The sequence below is a fragment of the Micrasema longulum genome, unplaced genomic scaffold, assembly GCF_059751315.1.
Source record: "Micrasema longulum isolate JH-2025_06_02 unplaced genomic scaffold, ASM5975131v1 h1tg000387l, whole genome shotgun sequence".
Taxonomy (NCBI): domain Eukaryota; kingdom Metazoa; phylum Arthropoda; class Insecta; order Trichoptera; family Brachycentridae; genus Micrasema; species Micrasema longulum.
Genome location: NW_028277588.1, coordinates 368496 through 392050, shown reverse-complemented (window position 1 = coordinate 392050; position 23555 = coordinate 368496). Strand labels below are relative to the sequence as shown.

Below are 23555 nucleotides of genomic sequence, written 5' to 3'. Positions count from 1 at the left end.
ATAGTAAATTTGTAAAGTGTTCATGCCAAAAAGTAAACAATAAAAAACTAACAGAGCACCGTTTCAACACTATGGATAACATAACATATAAAAATATCAGAAAGGTAGCTTTTGTAGATTTTGGGTAGTCACTGTCGCAATATCGTACATGTGCAAACACATGTTGTTTGTTTAATTCCTAGAAGATGGTTCACCCAATATGTCATTTAAAATTATATAAATAAAGCAATTTAAATTGATACTTTAAGTTGAAAAAATATAAATATTAACCCTTTGCACTTGAATGCTGCCTGCTTTATTCAATAATTTGCAAAAATGACCAAGATACGATGCGGTTGGTGTGCATATCGGCAGTTTAGCAGCTATCTGTTTTCTATTAATTAACTTCTAACTTATATTTACAGTTTGAATTACGGAATGGGTTAAACAGCCCGAAAACTAATGCAGGCCTCAATTTGTCAAATAAATAAATATAAAACCTAAGGAACAAGAGTTTGATATGTTATTTCATTCCGGTTTCTGGGAAGCCATTAATTAGCAGAACTCACAGACTATAATTTGTGACGTCACTGGCGGAGTAATATCAAATTTACAATTTTTTTTGATAATACGAAACGACTTAGTCTAATCAATAGTCAATAAACACAAAAAACCACAAAACTTCCATATTCTCATAAAATTTGTTAATGTTTCAGGATTTTACAACCATGAGTAATCAGCTATATCTGGAAACGCCTTTCGATTATTTGAAGCTTGTAGAGTTTCACCAGACTCTAGAGATGCTAGGGAAAGAGAAATTCAACGCTACTATCACATTGTTGTATGGAAATGGATCTTATTGGATAGAGGTAATATAATTTTTAGTAGGTAACAATAATTTTCAGTACTAAGCAGAGTTCACACGAGGACAATACAATAGAAAGGACAATACTGTCCTGCTCCAGCTCCTGCCTTGACCACGCACGGGACTAGGATATATAAATTCGACCAAAGTTCAAATGCTGAACACTGAAAATAGACACTCGACGACGCGCGTGGTAGCGAGGGATAGCAATTGCCGTCCTGAAATAACCTGCCTGTCTATCTCTAGGACAATACTTCGGTCCATTGTCCTGTCCTTCAAATTTCTGTTCTCACTAGGACGATAGGTCTGAAACTAGACAGTATTGTGTGATAGTTTTTTTTGTAAATTAAATTGATTGAACATTAACGTATTACAACAGAGATGAAGAACATTTTAGAGAAGGTAATATAGAAGCCTAGGCATCTACAGGGCTTATGACCTGTCATTGGCTGGTTTAAGTGGCCACTTTACACACTGTGCAACATTCACATACTAGACAACGCCTGAATTTTTTTAAATTTCTATACTTCTTCATGGACCAGGTGGATTTATCAAAAATATTTTAAGTTTGTCAAAATTTTTGTAGATAAGGACTGGAGTCAACTCCCTGGGGAGCTGTTAATATTAACATATTACAATAGAGACAATGAACATTTTAGATTAGACAACTTAGAAATTTTTGAAAGTAAAAAATATTCGATTCGCAAGAAGAAAAAAAACAAACAAACAATATTTCCTTTGGTCCACTCCTGTCTAGTTTTAAATATCGTATCGTATTTGCATGACAAAAAGACTTGACTTATTAGCTCCATATGTTTCGATGTATATTTTTTTGATTATATTTAGTAATCACTGTTGAAATGAAGAAGGATAAGATTCATAGGTTAAGTATACTTTGATAAAGAAGCTTGTGTAGTTTTGGAAGAAAAATAGAAGTAGTTAAAAACAAATTTGTTTTACAATAAATATTTGTCTGCATTGACCAAAATCCATCAAGAATCCAAAATTTGATTAGTAAATATGTTTTATTTATTGTAGAACTCCCTGAAAGCTTTCTACGAGCACGAAGTTGGTGAAAATGAAGCCTATTCTATCAAGACTGGTAGTGTAGAGGTCGTCAGCCAATTGGAAGCTCTACGTTTCCTCAATAGCAAACTTATCATCCACCTAGATGAAGCTATAACAGTGGTTTCTGCAGACATCCATCTTCCATCCTGCCAATTAGCTGCTAAAGGACAGATAGAGGTAAGTTATTAAATTAAATAGCCAGTGGTCTACTTCCCACTAGGTTCAGCAACGATCCGCAAACTTTCCCTAAGAAGAAATATATCCCTCTGTGATTGATGCATCTATTGACGAGATATCGCATTTGGATTTTAAACCGTCTTCTTCAACTTTTTTAAACTCAAAATGGACTTATTATGGAATTATCTCCAGCTATCGCTAGAACAGGGGTGAATGGATCCATCCTGCAGTGGCTTGAAGAAGCATGTTGTTTTGCGTGCTTTTCAGACGTTTCCATAGGCTCCAGGCTCTTGGACGAAGTAGGGCAGCAAAGGTGTTTGTTTACCCGTCCAGCTGTAAACATTTCGGAGGCACTGCAGTGCCTAGGCAGTCCAAATAATTTCCTCTATGCATTGTTATAGGTGACGCTTAATTTATTCTACTCTGCTTGCGTACAATTGTTCCATAGTTCAGCTATATACATGGACGTTTTGAGGTCTTATTTATATGATGTAATGTTCAATCAATTTTATCCCAGTCAGAGAACAAATCACTTTTCTGTTGTCTTTAATCTTACAAAATACGGTTTACATTATATTTAATACACTTCTTGATTTTCGTATTTTCGCAAATTAATGCCATAAATACCTAATTCCTTAGAGCATCTTTTTTGTTCGATAATGGCTATTTTTTCTTGTAAGTAGACATTTCCAAGGATACTTTCAGTTGCGGTGTACGGTATGGGCAAACATTTATAAAAAAAATATACCCACTTGGTTACGCCACATTTACTATATTTGTAAACACATACCTATGTACCTATATATCATAGCATATTTACTAGGATAAGGCATTCAAATTTATTTGCTACCTACTGCGCCCTGGTTAAGATGTTGCAATTGCCTACCGCAGGTACCAATTATTGTCCCGTCGCCAGATTAACAACTGAACTGATCGTGTGTACATGTGCTTTGATATTCTCACCGCGATCGCAAATAAGTTATTTTTACGATCAATAACCCATTAAATCCACTGTGTTGTGTAATTGGCAAGTGCCCTTCCTTCCTGACCACAAGATCTGATTCTGACTGCCGCGACAGTAGTTCCAGACAATAAAGGTGCCAAAACCCAGAACAAGGTAGTTTATTGCAGTCATTGAATTTAGGGTTCCGTGGCAAAGCAAATAAAGGATAACGCATTTCGCGAACCAGCATTTCAAGGGTTTGTCTGCTAACAAGTATGTGGCGCGATCACCACTAATATCTCCCTACTACGTATTTGAAATTTTTAACAGAATTTTCAAATTTCAGCTGGATGAAACATTTATGGCAACAACGGGTACTCTGAATCTCACATCTCCGTACATAGAACCATACAGTGTCAAGGTGGACTTCAAGAAAGACTTCTCAGATGTTGAGAACACACTAGTTTGTGGCCTTCAAGTAAAACAGGGGAAACAAAATAACTTTGTAAGTTTAATCTTAACGTTCTATATTTTCTATTATTCTATATTTCTATTCTAAGCCGAGTGGAGATAAGTCCGCCTCGTAGCTAAGTGGTTGACGCTTGCCAGCCGTTCGATTCTTGGGAAGGTCGACATGAAATATCGATTCAATGATTATTCGACACGGCAATATTTTATGTTAAAATTTGGTAATGTATCCAAAATAAAATACATTTAATAAAAATTCTAAAAAAAATAAATTATATACATGAATGTATAATGTGACCCATTTTGTCTTGTTGGGACATTATCAAACCCACTTAAATATTTACAAAGTTTCCTTATATACTAACAAAAATTGCTGTTTTTTTTATTATTATTATTTGGAAAAACAACAGAAAATTTACAAACATTTCACATTATAATATAATGTATGTGCCCAATTAAAGTTTTTCGCGACTATAGAATACTCGTGGCCTCGTCGGTCTCGTGGTTTTAATGATCAGCGCGTTTGCCTACCATGCAAGAGGTCTCGACCAATGACATTTACGCGTAATCATTCCATATGAACCACATGTTGCTACATTCAATTACAGTCTGGAAGATCTTTGTGGACACCATTTGCTCCAACTAGGAAGCGGACATGGAATGATGATATTATTGAACTTTTGATCCTCTTTATTCCAGTTCTTGTCTGAAGTCAGCTGGCGCAAGTCTCTCACGGATAACTTGAGGGCCAAGGTCCAAGTGTCTCTCCTGCCGGTGATTCCACCTTCCGATATGAACCTTGCCATGAGCATTCAGGACTCCCATAGCGTCCTGAAAGCAGATGGCAAGTTAGGTTCCAGGGATGCTGTGTACTCCATTGCGGCCGAGAAGAAGGGGAGACATACTTCCATCATCGTGTCTACACCTAACAGGGGATTTAGGTGAGATTGTCTTTTAATTTTAATTATATAAATTTATTTCAACAGAAAGAGAAAACATTTTTGAGGTGAAGAGTTGAGGAAATGTGGATGTTTAAACATGGGCAAAATGGTGAATGTTACACAGTGTGTAAAGTGGCCACTTAAACCAGCCAATGACAGGTCACAAGCCCTTTAAATGCCTAGACTTCCATATTCCCTTCTTAAAAATGTTTTCCCTCTCTGTTGAAATAAATTTAAATATGAACAACTCCCTAGGGAGGAAATCCAGCCAGTCTGCAAGCATTTGGACATGCTCAAACATTGTTGAATTTTAATTATAAATGACATAAGACTATTTAATAAGATATTTTTTTTGCTTTTAAATCCAACAACAACAACAAACCATCACGCCGTTTCCCCGAAAGGGTAGGCAGAGATGATAGAACGCCACGTCACTTTATATTTGCAAACATATCTTGCTTCCTCTACATTCATACATCTTTTCATGCACGCGCGCCGATTATTCCGGCTTTTGACATGTCCGCCTTTAAGTATTTGTTGTATTTGGTCATGCCATGTCTTTCTCGGTCTTCCTATATTTCTGCGTGCATCAACATTCGCACTGTAAATATTTTTCGCCGTTCTTTCGCTATTCATTCGCTCTATGTACATGTCCAAACCAACGCAGAGCTCCTTTCTTGGTTTTATCGATAATGCCTATCTCAGCCTTACATAATGTACGGATCTCAACATTTGTGCATCTATCTTACATAGTTTTACCACACATTCGCCTAAGAGATCGCATTTCGACAGCATTCTCCCATGAAGAATAATAAGGAAGTTCAGTCGTTTTTTTTTTTTTTAACTCTATCAACTATGAAACTAATCCCCAATTATTTTCTGTTTAATGTATCGCATTGTCAGAGCTATGATTTTTTAATGTTGAGTAATTTTGAAATTAACCCGCACGTGACGTCACAAGTTCTCCTCGGTGAGTTCTGCAGATCGGTGAATTGACTTTCCGTTAACTGAAAATCTATCACAATATCATTGGTTGATTTTGGTGAACCAGTGACGTCGTTCAAAGTAGTTCGTTTTTATTCAAATCATTTTTTTTCGTACATTTTCAAAAAACATCGCCCTATAAAAAAAATATATCAAATTTTCCGTAGCCCTGAACTTCTTCACTATCCAACTCCTATTTTTTGTGAATTCAATTAAATGGACATAATACAAATAAACGGTTATATCAGTTTCGACAATACTGTCATTTACTCAAAACTCAAATTTGCTTTTTTTAATAATTTTTCTTTCCTACAATAAGATTATTTAAAAAAAAGTATGATGTTAGTTAAAAAATAACTTCAAAAAAATTCAGACCTTGGTAATTGCTAGGACATTTTATTTTATTTGGGAAATCAACAGTTCTACATACATATTTATAGTAAACAAACAGATATAGTGTATAAACTCAGAACTAATAACAGATTTCCACAAAATATACAAAGTTAGTAAAGAAAATATATTACATATTAAATAAATACATATAAGTTTATACAAACAAAAATGTTATTTTCATGTACTCGTAAATATTTTTCAACAATTTTTTTTTTTTTAAAGAACAGTAAGTTATTGTAAATTGGGCGGGATTGGGACAAGGATGCTTGAATAGAGGATAAGGAGGGGAAGGGAGATGTACATATTTATTATTATAATGTCTACTTAGTTACATAATGCATTTTTAGTGTTAATTTTAAATCTGACAAGAGTGATGTTTGTGTAATCTTTATCTTTAAATTTTGTATTGTACACTGAAAAAGTCCTACGAAAAAAAGCATTTTTAACACACTATGTTTTACTTATTGGTACATGAAACAGGTGGTACCGTCTACAAATCTTGGCTGGCACATGTATTGTTATTAAACTAAGTATTTCTGTACAGTCAACTATTCCAGTCATAATTTTGTAAAGCAGTAGTTGGTCCGCACACACTCTGCGGTATTGTAGAGAAGTGATTCCATGGAAGGTGGAGGCAGTGAGAGTTGATACATAAGAAATACCGGTTTTGTATTTTAGGTACTTCATAAATTTGTTTTGAATATTTTCTATTCTTGTTATATATATGGCATACTGGGGATTCCATATCTGAGATGCGTATTCCAAATGGTTTCTGACAAACGTATAACATAATTAAATTAGGGCCTTTGGATTATTTTATGAAATAAATATTTCATCAAGGTTTGAGGGTACATGGATAGTGGAGATAGGTAGAAGTAAAATGGATTGTCATTTGACAAAACCAATCTTTAAATATCTGCTCCACTATGTTTCCTTATTAAATGTAAAGTTTATGTTTAAAAAAATTATAGGCCTTATAATATAAATAGTATTAAGGTAAATGTATAGATAAAAAATTAAATATATGTACATGCTGTACAGTGTAATAGACTAAAAAATTAGATATAAGGAACAGACTTTTACATTACATTTTTACTTTTTTTTTTGCACCACAACAGGCCAGGAGGCCTAATTACAGTGGTGAATTACATCACAGAGCACCCAGGCTTGAAAAAATCACATTTTATTTTTTTGTGTTCTCACCGGGAATCGAACCCGCAACCTTCCGTGCGTGAGTCAAGCGTCTTGACCACTACACCACGGAGGCCGCGACTTATTCGAGCGATAGCATCTCTTTATCAGGAGAGTTCAGCGTGTGTAAGAGTTAATTGACAGTAAAACAGGGATGTGTGGTGTTACCATGGTTGTTTAATCTATACATGAACAACTGAATGAAAAAGATATAATATATGGGTATTAGAGCGAAAATTGATCATTTTGTACGAAACATGTAAGGGTGGGTATATTGCCTTAAGGAAATTTTTTCCTTCCTACATAAACTGTCCAGTTTGAGAGAATGACAAGTACATGGACATATTTTAACAAAATTTTATAACTTTAAATAACAATTTAAAATAAAAATTAAATGAAAAATTTACACTTATAATTGTACATATAAATTAAAAACAAAAATTAACTAAAGAATTTACACCATACTATGAAGAAAGAAGGGGAGAGGTGATAGAATAGAAACAACTTAAACTTTTAGATGGTGACATTTCAATCTTGATTCAAATGTAAATAAAGAAGTCTCTAACATGAGTGGGTAGATTATTCCACAATTGATCAGCTACAACAGTGAAAAAGGAGACAAGAAAATTAGAGCTGTAAAAGGGTATTAAAAGGGTTCTCTCGTTACTAGAGTGAAGAGCTAGTCCATGTTGTGATAGAGGTTGGAAGAGCTCTCTCAGATAAACCGGCGAAGTGAGATTATTCAAAATATTGTAAAGAAGTGATAGAATTTGAATGTTTCTTCTATGCTTGATACTGATCCAGTGTAGTTGCGTGCGGTTATGTGGTCAAATTTGCGAAGATTAAAGATACAACGTATACAAAGCTGTTCATTGTACGCTGATGATGCAGTTTTTTTAGCAAGCAGCAAAGAGGATTCGCAACAAATAGTCTTTAGAATATATGATGTATGATGTATGCCTGAGCAAATTAGTGATGATGGAAAGCGGAAGTGAGGTCACTTAAACGTAAACAACAAATGTCTTGAAGAAGTAGAAGAATTTGTGTATCTGGTAAAGGGAAAGTGTAAAAGAGTTGTGTATTTTTTTTATTTCATTAAATTTTTAATTATAATTAAAATTCCTTCATTTAATTTGTTTGTTGATTACAGAAATCTTAACCTCACATATGATATAGTGGAGAATGAAACAATTGTTGGAACTCTGCAAACGGATGCCAAAACATACAATGTCAATGGAAAAATAACGGGAATAAATCCCAAAGAGGTAACAAATAACAAAATCCATTATTAATATAATAATATTTAATAGATAACTATATATATACAAGTATTTACTTGCTATATTATTAAACGCTTACATTTTAATTTTGTACCTGTCATGTAAAAGCCGTCTGGGCGTATATAATAAGTAAAAATAAATTTAATAAATAAATATGAAATTAACGGGCAAAAAAATCATCTTTTGAAAATATCAATAATTGCAAGTATTGACTTTGTTGCTGTTAACGAATAGCAGACTGTAAAACCGAATATCATTCAATTTTGAACAAAGTCATTATTTGAGTGAGTATTTAAATAAAGGAAAGGAGCACGGGAATGGACCTACCTTTGATGCGATGAGGATGTTCTTCAACATTGGTTTACTTCAATTTTATCTACAAAGTAAAATTAAGGTTTCTGTATGAAAAGCAGAATATGCATACATTTTTTTTTCTTTTAAATATGTTCAATTATAGGTTATATGCTCATTTTCGTACACAAATGCCGGTTTTTCTTTAAAGGCAGTCGAAGATAACTCTGTTAAATTCCCAGTGTACTCGGGGCCCAGGCACCCTGAAGTTGATGAGAGGTAACGGTTTTGGGCAATCCGATATAGAATTTACAATTTTGAATAAAATTACCACTTAAGTTTAAAAAAAAAATTACATTTTAAGTACACCACTTGTCCCGATCGATGACTCATGGCTCGACTGAGCAGCACTTCTATTTTTATGAAGATGCCAAGAAATAGCTCGATTCGTAGATTACCTCAAAAGAGTCGTTCTTTCAAGATGATATTCGTATGGTGCCAGAAAGATAGGAAAAAGTAGTCACTAGCGATGGACAATACTCAATGGCACGATCTTCAATACATTTTTTACTACTACTACCATTACGCCATTTCCCCGTAGGGGTAGGCAGAGAGAATGGACCGCCACACACGTCTATCCTGGCATACATTCCAAGCTTCTTCCACATTCGTACATCTTGTCATGTATGCCCGTCGGTTCTATCTACTTTTGACATGACCAGACTTAAGATTTTGTTTTATCTGATCATGCCACGTCTTTCTTGGTCGTCCTCATCTCACGTTACCATTCATTTTTGCCATATATACTTGTTTTACCATTCTTTCATCGTCCATTTGTTCTACGTGACCAAACCATCTCAGATACCTTTTTTTAATCTTATCAATTATACTTGACTCAGATTTACATTCCTGCCTGATATCATAATTCATAACCCTGTCATACATTGATTTTTCCACACATTCGTCTAAGAGATTGCATTTCAACCGCGTTCACTCGGCGTTCATCCTTCCTCTGCCAGTTCCATGTTTCAATTACATACATAAGTTTTGAGACTAAAACTCCGTTGTGCACTGCCAGTTTAGCTTCGATCGACATATTTTTATTAGCAATTATTGTGCTTAGTGCTCTGTTCATTTTGCTGTAAGCATTCACTCTCCTTTCAACATTTTTTTCTACTCTTCCATCTCTTGAAAACATGCTTCTCAGATACACAAATTCTTCTTCTTGTTCAAGACATTCCTTGTATACATTTATTATGCAGTCAGTAACCTCACTTCCCCTTTTAAATACCATTACTTTTGACTTACTTTCATTCATTGCCAATTCGCTCTAATTTTTTTAAATAAAGCATTTATCAATTGCAATTCAAGTCTCTTACGTTTAATAAATTTGTTTGCAATGAATTTCAGCTTGTCGCAACCTTGAAACCTGTTGGAGGAGGAGAGACATATTCAGTGCGAATAAAGACATCGGATGCTGCTGGAAAATTTGGTCTAACAGCGTCTCTCATCGGAGCTATTCAGTTTACCCTTCACTTGAATTGGCAAATAGGCAAGATGTACAACGAATTCTCTGCAAAGGTATCAGTATTGAATATTTCAAAAGAACTCTAGAAAAAACATGAAAAAAAAAACAAAAATATCGGATACATAAATATAAAGAGAAAATAATAAAACATTCATACTAATTAAAATTTTATGCAGATTTACCATTTATTAATAGATATATTAGTTTTTAAAGAAGAGGCAACTTGGGTTTGGTTCTTCTGAGGCATCGCAGCACGTATCCAAGCCAGGTCCACCGCCGCATCTTCAAGGCGCTCGTTATAGGAGGCTGCGGCGTCCGTTCTCGGACTTCAAAAATAAATTCATAGATAAAATCGAACCACCTTATACCTTTTATTCTTCTCAAGCACTTACTCTCAAAACTCAGAAGTTTGGTGTTTTGAGCTTTGGTAAGGTGCCAAGATTCGCACCCATATAGGAGTACTGGCATAATACAAGAGTTGAACAATCGGCATTTCGTTTTGACCGAGTATAGACTAAAGTCACTCCATCCTGGAGGGCCGTCAATGACGATCTTTAGACTTTATTTGGCGGAATTAAGTGGCGCTGGATTGACGTGGGAAGAAGCAAAAATGCTGGCTGGCGATAGGGTCTCCTGGAGACAACTGGTGATGTCCGCATGCTCCACTTAGGAGCGCATGTGGAAAAGAAGAAGATTTATTTAAATAGTTTTTAATTAATTGGGGAGATTATTGTAATTTTTGACACCTTTGGAAGACAAAGTTATTTTAACCATGACTTGTGAGGAATTCGGGAATTTTAATATTATTTTAGTATCTGCGTTCATATTCATCTCCAATTCTTTTATTTTTTCTTCTTTATAAATTTGTGTAATGGAATTTATTTTTAAATATTGTCTACTGTATGAACTTTAAAATTATTTTTATAGATTTACTTACTTTAAAAAAGTTAAAAACAAAAAAATATATTTCCCCATTGCTTGAAGTCATTAATTATAATTTTAATAACAGTGCGCCATAATTTTAAGTCGTTTCATTCGAGTTCATTTTACAAGCTGTATATTTAAAAAATAAATTATGCATTATCCACACTGAGTTTTTAATATTGCTTTTTAGATCGACTCATCAAACCAGCACATCAAAGAGATATTTGTTAAAAGTAGCATCAAGATGACGGAAGACAAAAGAGTTATTATAAATATTCTTTCCAATACTCCACTTCAAAATCTTAAAACTGTGGCCATCGACGCTGATGTTGAGTAAGACTCTAATCTTCAATCATTTGATAATAATATTTTTAACTAGTCAAGAAAGAAAAAAATGTATTTAAGCAATTATTTATTGTTTCCCGTTCTCTTCATAATATGGAGTCCATAGAATTATAATAGTCAAAAAACCGCGTACGCGCATCAAATTAATTTGTCAGCATGCGTCGCACTCCGAGTATAAACTCAAGTTGGTACATGATTACAACACCAGGTTTACTAGTATGGAAGGGCTAGCTGTTCCTAGATACTGCAATAAATATGGCAAAAGGACACTGCAATACAGTATACCTAAAATATTTAATATGTTACCAAACAATATTAAAAATACTGAGTTAAATACAGGAGTTCGACGTTTGCTCAAATTATGGTTATTAGAAAAAAGTTTTTTGTATTAGTGATAGTTTTTAATTTTTCAAAATGTAATCTGTAATTGTTTTTCAAGTAAAATTATTGTTAATGTAGGCTAAGTGTAAATAATTAATGTAATTTATAAGAACCTGCTGACGAGTTGTATGTATGCAACTCAGCAGGACTTTAATTTAAGAATTTTTTGTAAATATTTTTGAAAAAATAAATTTAAAAAAAAGTTTTTAATAAATTAAACAAATTTATACTATTTTGTTGGCAGAAACTTAGATTTTATTTCTGGCATTAGCACACAAAATAAACAGATTTTTTAAAAATATGATACTTGAATTTTTTTAAATAAGTTTTTGCTTTTTTAAAAAATTATTTTAGTACATTCTATTTAGGTTCTGAATGATTCGACCATCCCAATAATTGCTGCGTCTCAGTTGAGATATATTTTTCTAAATTTTTTTTTTTCAGTTTATCTCCTCGATATGGTGCATTCATATGCAACTATAACTTGACAAAACTTTCTGGTGAGGGAGATGTTCGTTGGAGCTTCCTGCCGGATAACTTATTTTTCCAGGTAAAAATATATTTATTTCTATAACCCCTTACAAAAAAATAGCCAGATTTATGTTTGCCTTATGATGTATGGTAACTTAAACTGATTAATCTATCCTGATATAAAAACAAATTGTATTATTTTGTAGGTAAAGAACAACCACATTGTAAATGGAGCAAGACACAGTCTAGACATGGACACATATTACCTATACAATGCTTCTGAAGTGTCTCCCAAAGTGGCTTCTGAATTATCAGCTCTCGGCTTCTTTATCGACATCGATAAAGCTTGGAAGTAAGTATTGTATTATAAATCGTTGTATACTTATTTATATATAAATTATCTATTATACTTTTCTTCTAAAATGTGAGAATCGGAGGCCCATCATCGAAGGTTCATTTTTTCTTTGATTTCTTCTCGTATAAGCGTTCATTTGGTGATCCGGGCTTCTATCTTTTGCAATGATTTGACCTCCGTGAGCTGAAACTGAAAGAAAGGATAGTAAAATTTATATTCAATTCAAAAAGTTAAAAAAATCAATATAAAATGTGGAAAGGAATATTGTCCGTTTTTACTTATGCATGTCCGCGTTTCGGGTAATAATAATTATTTTCTGACAAAGTTCAAAAAGAGTCATAATAATATTTTTGAATTCCTTTTAATTTAATATTTACATTTTCAGTCAGTTATGAATTTGAAATTGTATTCAAATTGTTATAATAGATATTTTTACATTGCGAAAATAAGGAATTGTCCTAAATAATATTATATGTCTTTCAATATTATTACTATAATGGATAACGTATCAGCAGTCGAGAGAAATGGGCTGATTAGAAGAAGAAGAATTGTACACCAAATTTTTTTTCGGACATTAAAAATATACTGTTTTTTATGCATTGGGTGTTAACATAAGTTGCGTCTGTTTGTTTCCAAATTATGAAGACAAAAGGACACAACAAAAAAATACAATAAACTAGTCCATAATGTTTTCTCCTTTATTATAGCACAAGAAATTTGTCAATATAGCATAGCATAGCATCTTTGTCAAATATTTTACATAATCCTACTTCGCCTGTTTATCTGAGAGAGCAATTTTAACCTCTATCACAGCATGGGCTAACTTTTCGTTCTAGTAACGAGAGAACCCTTTCAATACCCATTCACCGCTGTATTTTTTTTGGCTCCACTTTTTCAACAGTAGATGCTCGATTATGAAATAATCTACCCACTAATGTCAGAGACGCCCTTTCTTTATTTGCATTCAAATCACGTATGAAATGTCACTTCCTGAATATTTCGGTTTATCCTTTTTCCTCCCTCTTTCCTTCTCTCTTTACCTCTTCCTCTCTTCATTACTATGAAGTATATACTTAGTGTAGATATTTAGTCAATTTTTACTTCTTAAAAAATATGTATGTTTATAAATATTTAGTTCTATAATAAAATTATTAATAAACCAATAATATTTTCATATACCACTGATTTTCTCAAATTGAACAGTTTGAATAGGTAAAAATAAATTTTTAAGCTAGTTTCTAACTCATTATACATATTTTGGTATCTGGATAAGTCCAACCTCCAGCCTATCTTACGAAAAATTGATTTCTTAAAAATTGACGTTGAACTGATTCAATATTTTTTATGTGAACATCATAATATGGAGACCAGATAACAAAGGAATACTCTAGACGCGGGCGAACTAGAGAACAGAAGAAAATTTTAAGGTCATTGATATTTTTGAAGTCAGTTGAGCTTCTGTTAATAAATCCAAGGAGTTTTAAGGATTTATTGATAACATGTTCAATATGAATTGTAAAAAAAAGTTAGGTGTCAAGGATAATACCTAAATCTCGTATACTAGACACAGATGATAATATTTCATCGTTCAGTAAGTAGTCGTATATGTTTGGATTTTCCAGACGAAAAAATCTCATAACCTTGCACTTACTTAAGTTGAGATGTAAATTATTGAATGAGCACCAGGTGCTAAAAGAGATTGAAGATTTTAAGAGATTCGATGAATCCTACATAAAGAATAATAACAATAATAATTTTATGCATTACTAAATTCATTTGACTGGGTAATTCTTAACATTCGCTAAAAACGCTACGAGCACAACCATTTTGTTTGGCTTTAACAAGTTTTTGTACTTAATATTTCAGTTGTGGATCTAACGCATCACTTCTAACTGTCGGCAAGGAAAAAAAACAGATCGGAATGAACATCCTCCTACCAAAACCTAATGTCGATGTCCATTCTGTGGATGTGAGTTTTACTAAAGAGAAAGATGGACTCCTAACTCTAGAGGCCAAATATGGAACAGATGTTAGTGGCATGATGGCGACAGCCAAGGGAAAGGTAGGTTTTTTTCAACTATTAATCAAAACCCTTACAAACTCAATTATTATTATTATTATGAATAACTTATACATCGCTATTTTCGTAATATAATACCTCAAGGGCGCTTTGCAAAGTGATTATATAAAGTAATAATTTTAATTACAACTTTTTAAATTCGTAATTTAAGGAAAACAATGTACTTTCTCATCACATGCTAAGGACTTATTCAAATTAATAAGAGAACAAAGGGGTTTTAAGTTTTTCCGAAAAATCACTTCACTCTTACAGTTTCGTACCTCTGGCTCTGCTGGAAGAGCGTTCCATGCCGTAGGGCCTGCGACCGCAAATGCGCGTTCGCCGAATTTAGTGCGTTGTTTGCGTAGAGGTATAATAACTTTTCCTCTCGACGTAGATGTAGTTGATCTAAGCGTAAGACGTCTGTCAGCTAGTTCATCTGGAATGCAGAATTCCCTTAGGTTCTGGAGCAGAGTTGTGCAGTGACTTATACATAAGCCAACAGAGTTTGTATTCCGCCTTCTGTGGAAAACGTAGCCTGTGAAATTCCTGAAGTAGTGGAGTGATATGACTGAACTTAGACATTTTAAAAATAAGTCTCGCTGCAATACAGACCGTAGGCGAGTCATTTTATTCATTGGTAAATCTGCGTAGATACCACTATAATAATAGCTAATAATAGTGCATGAGGCACTGTATTGAAACACTACGTACACCCAACTTGATTATTTAATTAAATAACAAATTTACATGTGTTTTTTAACAAACTATCTAATAGAAAATAATCGTCATTAATACAGACGTCGCGCCGGGTCAAAGATTCTACATGTTGAAAATAAAACATTTCTTTTAGAATATACCTCCGCGATCTGGTTTTCCTTCTATGTAGGCCGGATAAATCATATCGAATCGGTGCAACATCGTCTGCTAAGAAAACTAGCATGGATGATTGGCCTCGAGAAGGTAGACTACACTTACGGAAAAATGGAGTCAATGTTAAAAATCTCATGTCTACAAAAACGTAGAAATAACATTGACTCCATATTTATGTTTAATTTACTGAATGGCTTAATTGATTTACCATCGTTACTAGAACAAGTGGCATTCAATGTTCCGATCCGCCGGTCGCGAAATAATAATGTCCTGTTCATTGATCAACACAGCATAAACTATGGTATAAGATAGACCTAATCTTGTCTCGAGGTAGATTTTTTTTTGTCCTATTTTTAATTTTATTTGGTTGTAATTTATTTCGTTTGTACCTGTATTTAGTATAAGAAAATGTGTTTACCATTGTTGGAATGGACTGTATAAGTCCATCAATAAATAAATAAATTAAAATTAGGTAATTTAGAAATTTAAAAACTAATGAATAATGATAAAAAAAATAATATATTATCAAATTAACTATACTTTCTTTCGTCCACTCCTGTCTAATTTGCCGAGATCGAGTACTAATGGTCAAATTTCAGCCCCCCTCGTCCCTCACTCCATACCTTCACAAACACAAAATACTACTTGATATAAAGACTTCAACCTTCTTGTGTATTCGATTTAAGTAGACATTGTTAAAACTATGTAATAAAATTATAAACATTTCTAAATTATACCTTGATAAGAGAGGATGTAGGTAATAGCATCAAAACCGGCCGGTAGGCTTCTTGTTCTTTTTCTCTCAACTGCTGGATAAAGGCTCCTTCAAAATGTTTCCACTCCTTTCTATCTCCCGCTTTTTTCATCCATGTTCTACCGGCTATCGAGGCAATATCGTCGACCCATCTTTTTTGTGACCTTCCAACACGTCTTTTGCTTGCCCATGGTCTTCACTTTATTATTCTGGGTGTCCGCCTGCCATCATTTTGTCTCGCTAAGTGTCCTGCCTACTGCCATTGTAATTATCTGCACGATCCATAATATCTATGACTCCTGATCGGCACCTTATTTCTTTATTCCTTATTCTGTCTCTGCATCTGCCTTTCCATGGATCTTTACATGCATCTTAGTTTCTGGCTACTTTTCTGTGTCGCAGATATGGTTTCTAGCCTTTATGCTGTTACTGGCAATTTACATGATTCTTAGACTCGTCTTTAGGTATGGTCATTATAATGTACAAAAATAATTATTATTAAGATCAGTGAATCCCCAGAACTTAAGAACCTTTATAACTTGTTTCAGATTCTCAGGCCAGCCAATTCAGTCCTAACTAACGTTACTTTGGATTGGGGGGTAGGAAAGTCAATAGAAACTATAGATAATGTTTTACGAGTGGATGTCTCAGAAAAAGCAATCAAGGTGGATTATGCTCTTGTATCACCGCTGTATAGAAAGCAGGAAACGATTAAATTGGTTGGCACCTATAACAAACCAAAAGAAGACCTAATTTCTCTTGTGTAAGTATAATTAGGTATATAGGTTATTATCACCATTCCCTCAGATCAATAATGCGCTAACGTTTATAGAAGCGTCCATGAGCACAAAAATTAATCTAGGGTTATCAACCATAAAGTTAGCTACAATTTGCAGAAAACAAATGTGCCGTACAATAGGTGAAGAATTGCTAAATCGATATTCATTTGTATTGTAATTACTTTTGAATGTACCGTATTTTGCGAACGATAAGACGCATCGGACTACAAACGCACCCCACAATTTATCTGCCATTTTTTATTAAAAAAATATCTTTTGAACGATAAGACGCATCGAACCATAAGACGCCTCCCAATTTTTGGTTGAATTTTCAGGATAAATTTTTTTGTCTTATGGTCTGAAAAATACGGTACCTACTCGTAGTTAAATATTTGTTTCCTTAAAAGGTAAAGATTGTATTTTTATTATTGCAAGATTATTCCAATTTATATTTCTATAATTTCTTCTTTTATTATTATAAGGCAATTTCCACGTTATTTATGTTCAGCAACAAAAGCATTTGTTACATGTCTGTTGTCAAACAAAACAATGATGGCCACCAGCATAGTGAAGTTGTCGTCAATCAAAAATTCGCAACGTTATAACTCTGAGGTTATTCCCATATCTGCAACTAATGATGCAGCTACATTTTTATAATATACGAAAAGTATAGAATTATAGATCAAAATAGAAGCCATAACGGTGGTGCAAAAAATATTTGGAAATCAATTAACCGACGCTCTTACTATATCCTACTTTTTTGCTTTTGCGGAACAAAATCTATTGTGTAAAGCAGCTGTTTGTAAAATCAGCCATTTGGTCGTTTCACAGAAATAAAACTCATGAACAAAGAACCCAACAAAACAGATATACAAAATGTGCTCTTGCTGAAAACTATGTAACCCTCTAGTGCAAGAAGCTTCGCCCAAAAGCAAAATAGCATTATTGCGCCGAGGGTGTATGTACAGTCAGCTTTCTGCAAGCCATAAACGGTTTTAATATGTTTGAGGTCAATGTAACTGTTAACGAAAAGCGGACTGAATAATTTAAACATAAATATCATTAAATTTTAAGTGAGGTTGGAATATTTGAGTAAAAGAAAGGAACACGGAAATGGACTTACCTTTGATGCGATGAGGATTTTTTTTTATTTTGAGCATTGAATGATGAAAGTTCATTATAAATTATGATATTAAATCATTTATTATGATAACTTTCACAACGGCGTGCGACGATTCCATGAATTCTTATGTAATGTAATGTAATATTAACATTTTATTTATAATGTTCGAAATCCAAATCTTCTAATTTTGTAAAATCTTCTATCTTGATGTAAGGTAGGTACCATAAAGACGGGTCAAAGGAAGGATGGGAAAGAAAGGTAATCAGCCAGGTGTAATATCGACAAATGTTGTTTTACACTAAACAGTAACCAAGTGGATTGCTGCACAGGACTAAATAATGATCCGACTTTTTCACGTCGAGCTTGCCCAAGCAAGCGTAGTTTGCAAACTTGCTAACCATTAATCTCTACTTGAGTTAATTTTTTAGGGTTTTTACATAAAAATATTAGCCATGAAGTCGAAAGTATTCGTCCGGGTGCTGATTCTATTTCACACACGATTTTATTTCGGTGGATAGAAAATTAAAGAAATATGCATCAAAATAACTTGATTAAAAAAACCAATAAATTTTTTTGTTTATTTTTTATTTGTTTACAATTTTTTTAAACCCGTTAGTCATGTCATAACTCGTCTGGTTACTGCACTGTCATTGTGTGCTTCTTAATGTTCATTTTAAATTTATCTACACTATAATTTTTCAAGTTATAAGTTAAATCATTGTAGTGTTTTTGTCCATTGATAGTATTTTTGACTGTCCCGCATTTGCCTTTGCTTTTTTAATGCGGTACTGTAGTTGTTGTCCGGTATTATTATATTTGTGTATTTCAGCATTTTTGGTTAATGTTATGTCATGGTTTTGTATGTTTTCCAATGCAATTTCATGTATAATTTTTACTGTCTCAAATTTTTTCAAGTATTTTAGGTCAAACTGGTGTTTTTTTAGTACTTACTATTCTTCACTTTCAGGGGTACGGTATGTTACCCAGCCTCGCAGCAACTGCTCGACTTAGACCTCGTATACGGAGGTTTAAAACACACGGTAGGAACAATCAACGCCACGACACCATTCATCAACATCCCCTGGCTGGCCACAGATGCGAGGATAACCAACGGGGAAACGCTTTGCGAAAACATGGTCCAGCTGTTCTGGCCAAATCAATCTGCTCTTCTCAACGCCACCCACAAAGTCAGGAAAGGCCCGCAAAAATCTGTCGGACAGCACGGCATAATTTCTCTCGAAGTTCCACTAAGCACGAGGCATTTCCTTGTGACCGAATATTCTTACAATCAAGCCGACACTTGGAGCAATGGGAACCAAACTGTATTCTATAATGGGGACCAGATGATTCAAGGGTTATTCAAGAGCTTCTCCGACATTAGTGAGAGCAAACTTTTGAGAGACACGGTTGATATAAGTGTGGATGTCGTTAAGTTCTCTCCATTCGGAATACATTATATTCATCAGCATAATGACAAAGATACAGTAAGTATTGTTTAAAATATTTCAGTAACTGTCCCTAATAATCACTTCGTAGAAAGACTGCAATAAATTTTTAAATAAATAAATAAATATTTATTCATATTTTTCGTTTACAAACTATAATTAATAATAAAAATAATGTGACCTCACTGGGGTTTCCCGTGCCGAGGACACTTAACAATATACTTTTTTGAAATTACATTTGAAAATAAACAAAGAAGACTAACTTAAAAAACAAAGATAATTAACAAATATTCAGACAGTTTAGAAAACAAGGTATTTATGTACATTTATATTATTTATATTACAAAACACACAGTGAAAATAACAAAAACCTACATAAGCTATACACTTGTGGAGCAGTTGATTCAGTATTGGTATGGGCGAATGAGACAATCCATTTTAATTCTACCTAGCTCCACTATCCATTTTTTTATAGCCTTTTCAAACATTTTCTCGTTACTAATTGTTTTAATAGACAGTGGAAGTAGATTATAGATTTTAATTATTACTACTACTACTACTACTAACATCACGCCATTTCCCCGTAGAGGTAGGCATAGAGGGTAGACCACCACACACGTCCTACGTTACTCATTCTCGTCATACGTATCTGTTTTACCATTCTTTCGTCACTCATTCGTTCTCCATGACCAAACCATCTTAGTGATCCTTTCTTAATCCTATCAATTACAGCTATCTCAGATTTGCACTCTCGCCTGATTTCAACATTCATAACTCTATCATACTTACATTCATAACTCTAGCGGCCTCCGTGGTGTAGTGGTCAAGACGCTTGACTCACATACGGAAGGTTCCGGGTTTGATTCCCGGTGAGAACACAAAAATTAAATGTGATTTTTCTCAAGCCTGGGTGTTCTGTGATGTAATTCACCACTGTAATTGGGCTTCCTGGCCTGTTGTGGTGCAAAAAAAAAATTCAAAAATACAAAATACAAAATACATTGATTTCCCACACATTTAAAAAATGTATATATTTAACTTTTTGTACATTGGAGGGCTTATTGCCAAATGGCAATTTTTTCCAACCAACCAATAAAATAAAAGTTTTTTTTTTCATAATTCAAGTTAAAAAATATTCAATAGAAAATAAAGAAAAAAAAGTTAAAGATATATAAAAATAGAATTGAGTTTTTCTACTGACATTTCTTGGTGGAACTGAATTTTAATTATAATAATAAAAATATAAATACATGTATTTGTATATAAATTACCTTAAATCAATACTATTATTCAATGGGAAAAAGGAAAAAAAGAGGAAAGAGGAAAGGAGGAGAGATTAAGGAAGAGAAAGGAGATGTCTCTTCAGACGTGATTTAAACAGAGATAGTGAAGTAACATCTTTGATGGTGGATGGGATATGATTCCACAGTCGAGCGGCATGGTCACTGTATTCACTATAATTTCATTTAGCTGACTTCTTCCGATTCTGACTTTTTCACTTTAACTGGGAATTTATTTTTGAAAGTATGAATAATTTCTGTAATAAGCAAATTTTTTTATTTATTTATTTATTATATATATACGGCCTAAGCCAATTACTACAGTTACATGAAGAAACATAAATGCAAGAAACTGAACAAAAAGAACATAAAACTATTTAGCAAAGACAAACAAGGGCAAAACAATAATAGCATAGAAATATATTAAAAAAAACGAAAGACCAAAAACTTTGAGCTAAACCATGCCAATCTAACTTCATCCCACACTGTTTAGTCGCGAAGAGATCTACGAAAAGCCGGAAGATCTATCCCAAAAAATTCAAAAATTGATGAGTACGTATTTCATATCCCGACTCCCGACGCTGAAAACTAATGACGTCACCAGTACCAATTGTTAGAAAATAGTATAGCTTTCAAAAATTACCCAACATTCAAAATTATCATTTTTATTATTTTTTTATTTTACTTTTACTTTTGTTTTACGATTGTTTTATTTATTTCAGGACATCAAACAAGCTTCTGTCTACGAGTTAAACAATGCCACCAATTTTAATTTAACAGGAAGATTTGATATAGAGCCATGGAAATCCGGTAAACAGATTAAAATCCTAGCCATACAGGGGAATAGAACTATCAAGTAAGGAACATTTTGCTATAAAATTTTAGGATTTTAGTTATTTGTGAGCGTTTGAGCTCCTACTCCAGTTGGAAATTGATAGAAGAAACTATGTTCGTGATCGATGTGTATTTATTACATGGCGAATAAATATACGGAACTTTATTATGGAGTGCGAGAGTGAGACAACGCTGATGAGTTGAATTGACTTGGTTGGGTTGACTGATGTTACCACGTCCTGTGGTATCTTAGGCCGCGTTCCTTTTTTTATTTACACCTGATGATGGGTTATTCTGAATACCCGAAACTTGTGTTATAAGCAATATTAAACTCATTTGTGGTGTAAAAATTCAATATGTTATATTTATAATACATTTAAAATGTTATTCTGTAAATGCTGAAACAATACAACAGCTTTAATTTTTATTTGTCTATGGAAAAATATTTGAATTTTCATGCTTGAACACCTAATGTTAACCCTCTCAATCCTGAATTAAATCTAGCAGTTGTTAACAATATTTGGCATAAGATAATTATTTGAAATTTTTCTTTGTTTTTTTTTCTTTTCGTTTAGAAGTTAAAGCTATGTTAGTTTAATCTAACATTAGGTTTAAAATGGTGTTTTATTTTTTTTGCCGGAGATGGATACTATTCTCAAATAGGTACATACTAAAAAAAAATCATAATAAAAAATAACAATTATTTATTTATTTTATAAATTTATTGCATAAAATTAGTAAACATATTTAATAACAAGGAATCTATATAAAACTAATCAATATAAAATGAAAACGGAGTGTTTTCTGTTTATGATAGTCTCCTTCTAACATGACTCAGCCTGTTCTGAGATGGAGATTTTTCATCTTTTAGAGCATAAGTAGTCCTATACTAATAAAACAATAACATTTAAAAAAACTAAAACTACTTAGTTATAAATGCCTAGCTAACCTAATGTAAGAAATTAAAAATTGTTATTATACAAATAAAAAGTATATATATGTGCCAAGAATACATGTTACATACACATAAATAATATAGTTTAATAAATAATAAAAAACAAATATAAAGCAATGAAATACATAAAAATATATATAATATGTGTATCAATTATATATAGTACTAGGTTTTTTGATTTACATATATTTTTCACAAAAATCTCTATGATAAAAACATTTATATAACATACATAAATTTAAACATAGAGGCCAGTTGGCATGTGACATTAAAAAATGCAAATAATAATGGCAGAAGTTAGGTGCTCTAACGAGAGCCGAATCGTCAAAATGTAAATGCCATTTTACGTGAGTTTACGAATTTTTCATTTCAATCTTTTTATTTCATTTGTTTGTTTTTTAGTTACATTGAGACCATCACACAGTATCCAATTCATTCTCAATACATTACAAAATATAACATAACAGATTGATTAAATTGGAAAAAGAAAAAAAAAGTCATTATAGGTTCATATTATTACAATTTGTAAATTGCCTTTCTAAGAGAAGTCTCGCTGTCATGAAATATATCGACATCCGAGGCGATACGATTGAATAACACGCCAAAAATTAAATGAAAACGTAAAAATAGACGCCATAGAGAAGATTGCCAGCAATTTGATATCAAAACCCAATATTATTATTTGAACGTGAATGCAGTCTCAAGGGGTAAAATACATTTCCAAATATTTTTTTTACTATTACAGATTCGAGAACAATTATGAGTCCATAGAGAAAGAACTTTTCCAGGGCTCCAAGTTCCAATGGGCTCCAGATGTGTGGCTGCACTATGAATTCAACATCCTTAATAAAACTGAGGTAAATAAAAAA

At 33.1% G+C, this 23555-nt stretch overlaps 1 protein-coding gene across 1 annotated transcript in view; it reads left to right on the top strand.

Annotated features, from left to right (window-relative positions):
* LOC148281989 (uncharacterized) overlaps nucleotides 1-23555 on the top strand; it is a 108109-nt gene that overhangs the window by 53590 nt on the left and 30964 nt on the right. The window contains exons 30-43 of the mRNA XM_088225804.1: nucleotides 696-848; nucleotides 1883-2089; nucleotides 3379-3537; nucleotides 4200-4441; nucleotides 8160-8274; nucleotides 9991-10161; nucleotides 11223-11365; nucleotides 12203-12308; nucleotides 12436-12581; nucleotides 14451-14646; nucleotides 16819-17033; nucleotides 19140-19656; nucleotides 21620-21753; nucleotides 23432-23543. Coding sequence (XP_088081930.1) covers nucleotides 696-848; nucleotides 1883-2089; nucleotides 3379-3537; nucleotides 4200-4441; nucleotides 8160-8274; nucleotides 9991-10161; nucleotides 11223-11365; nucleotides 12203-12308; nucleotides 12436-12581; nucleotides 14451-14646; nucleotides 16819-17033; nucleotides 19140-19656; nucleotides 21620-21753; nucleotides 23432-23543 — 2616 coding nt within the window. The remainder of the gene's footprint in view (nucleotides 1-695; nucleotides 849-1882; nucleotides 2090-3378; nucleotides 3538-4199; nucleotides 4442-8159; nucleotides 8275-9990; nucleotides 10162-11222; nucleotides 11366-12202; nucleotides 12309-12435; nucleotides 12582-14450; nucleotides 14647-16818; nucleotides 17034-19139; nucleotides 19657-21619; nucleotides 21754-23431; nucleotides 23544-23555) is intronic.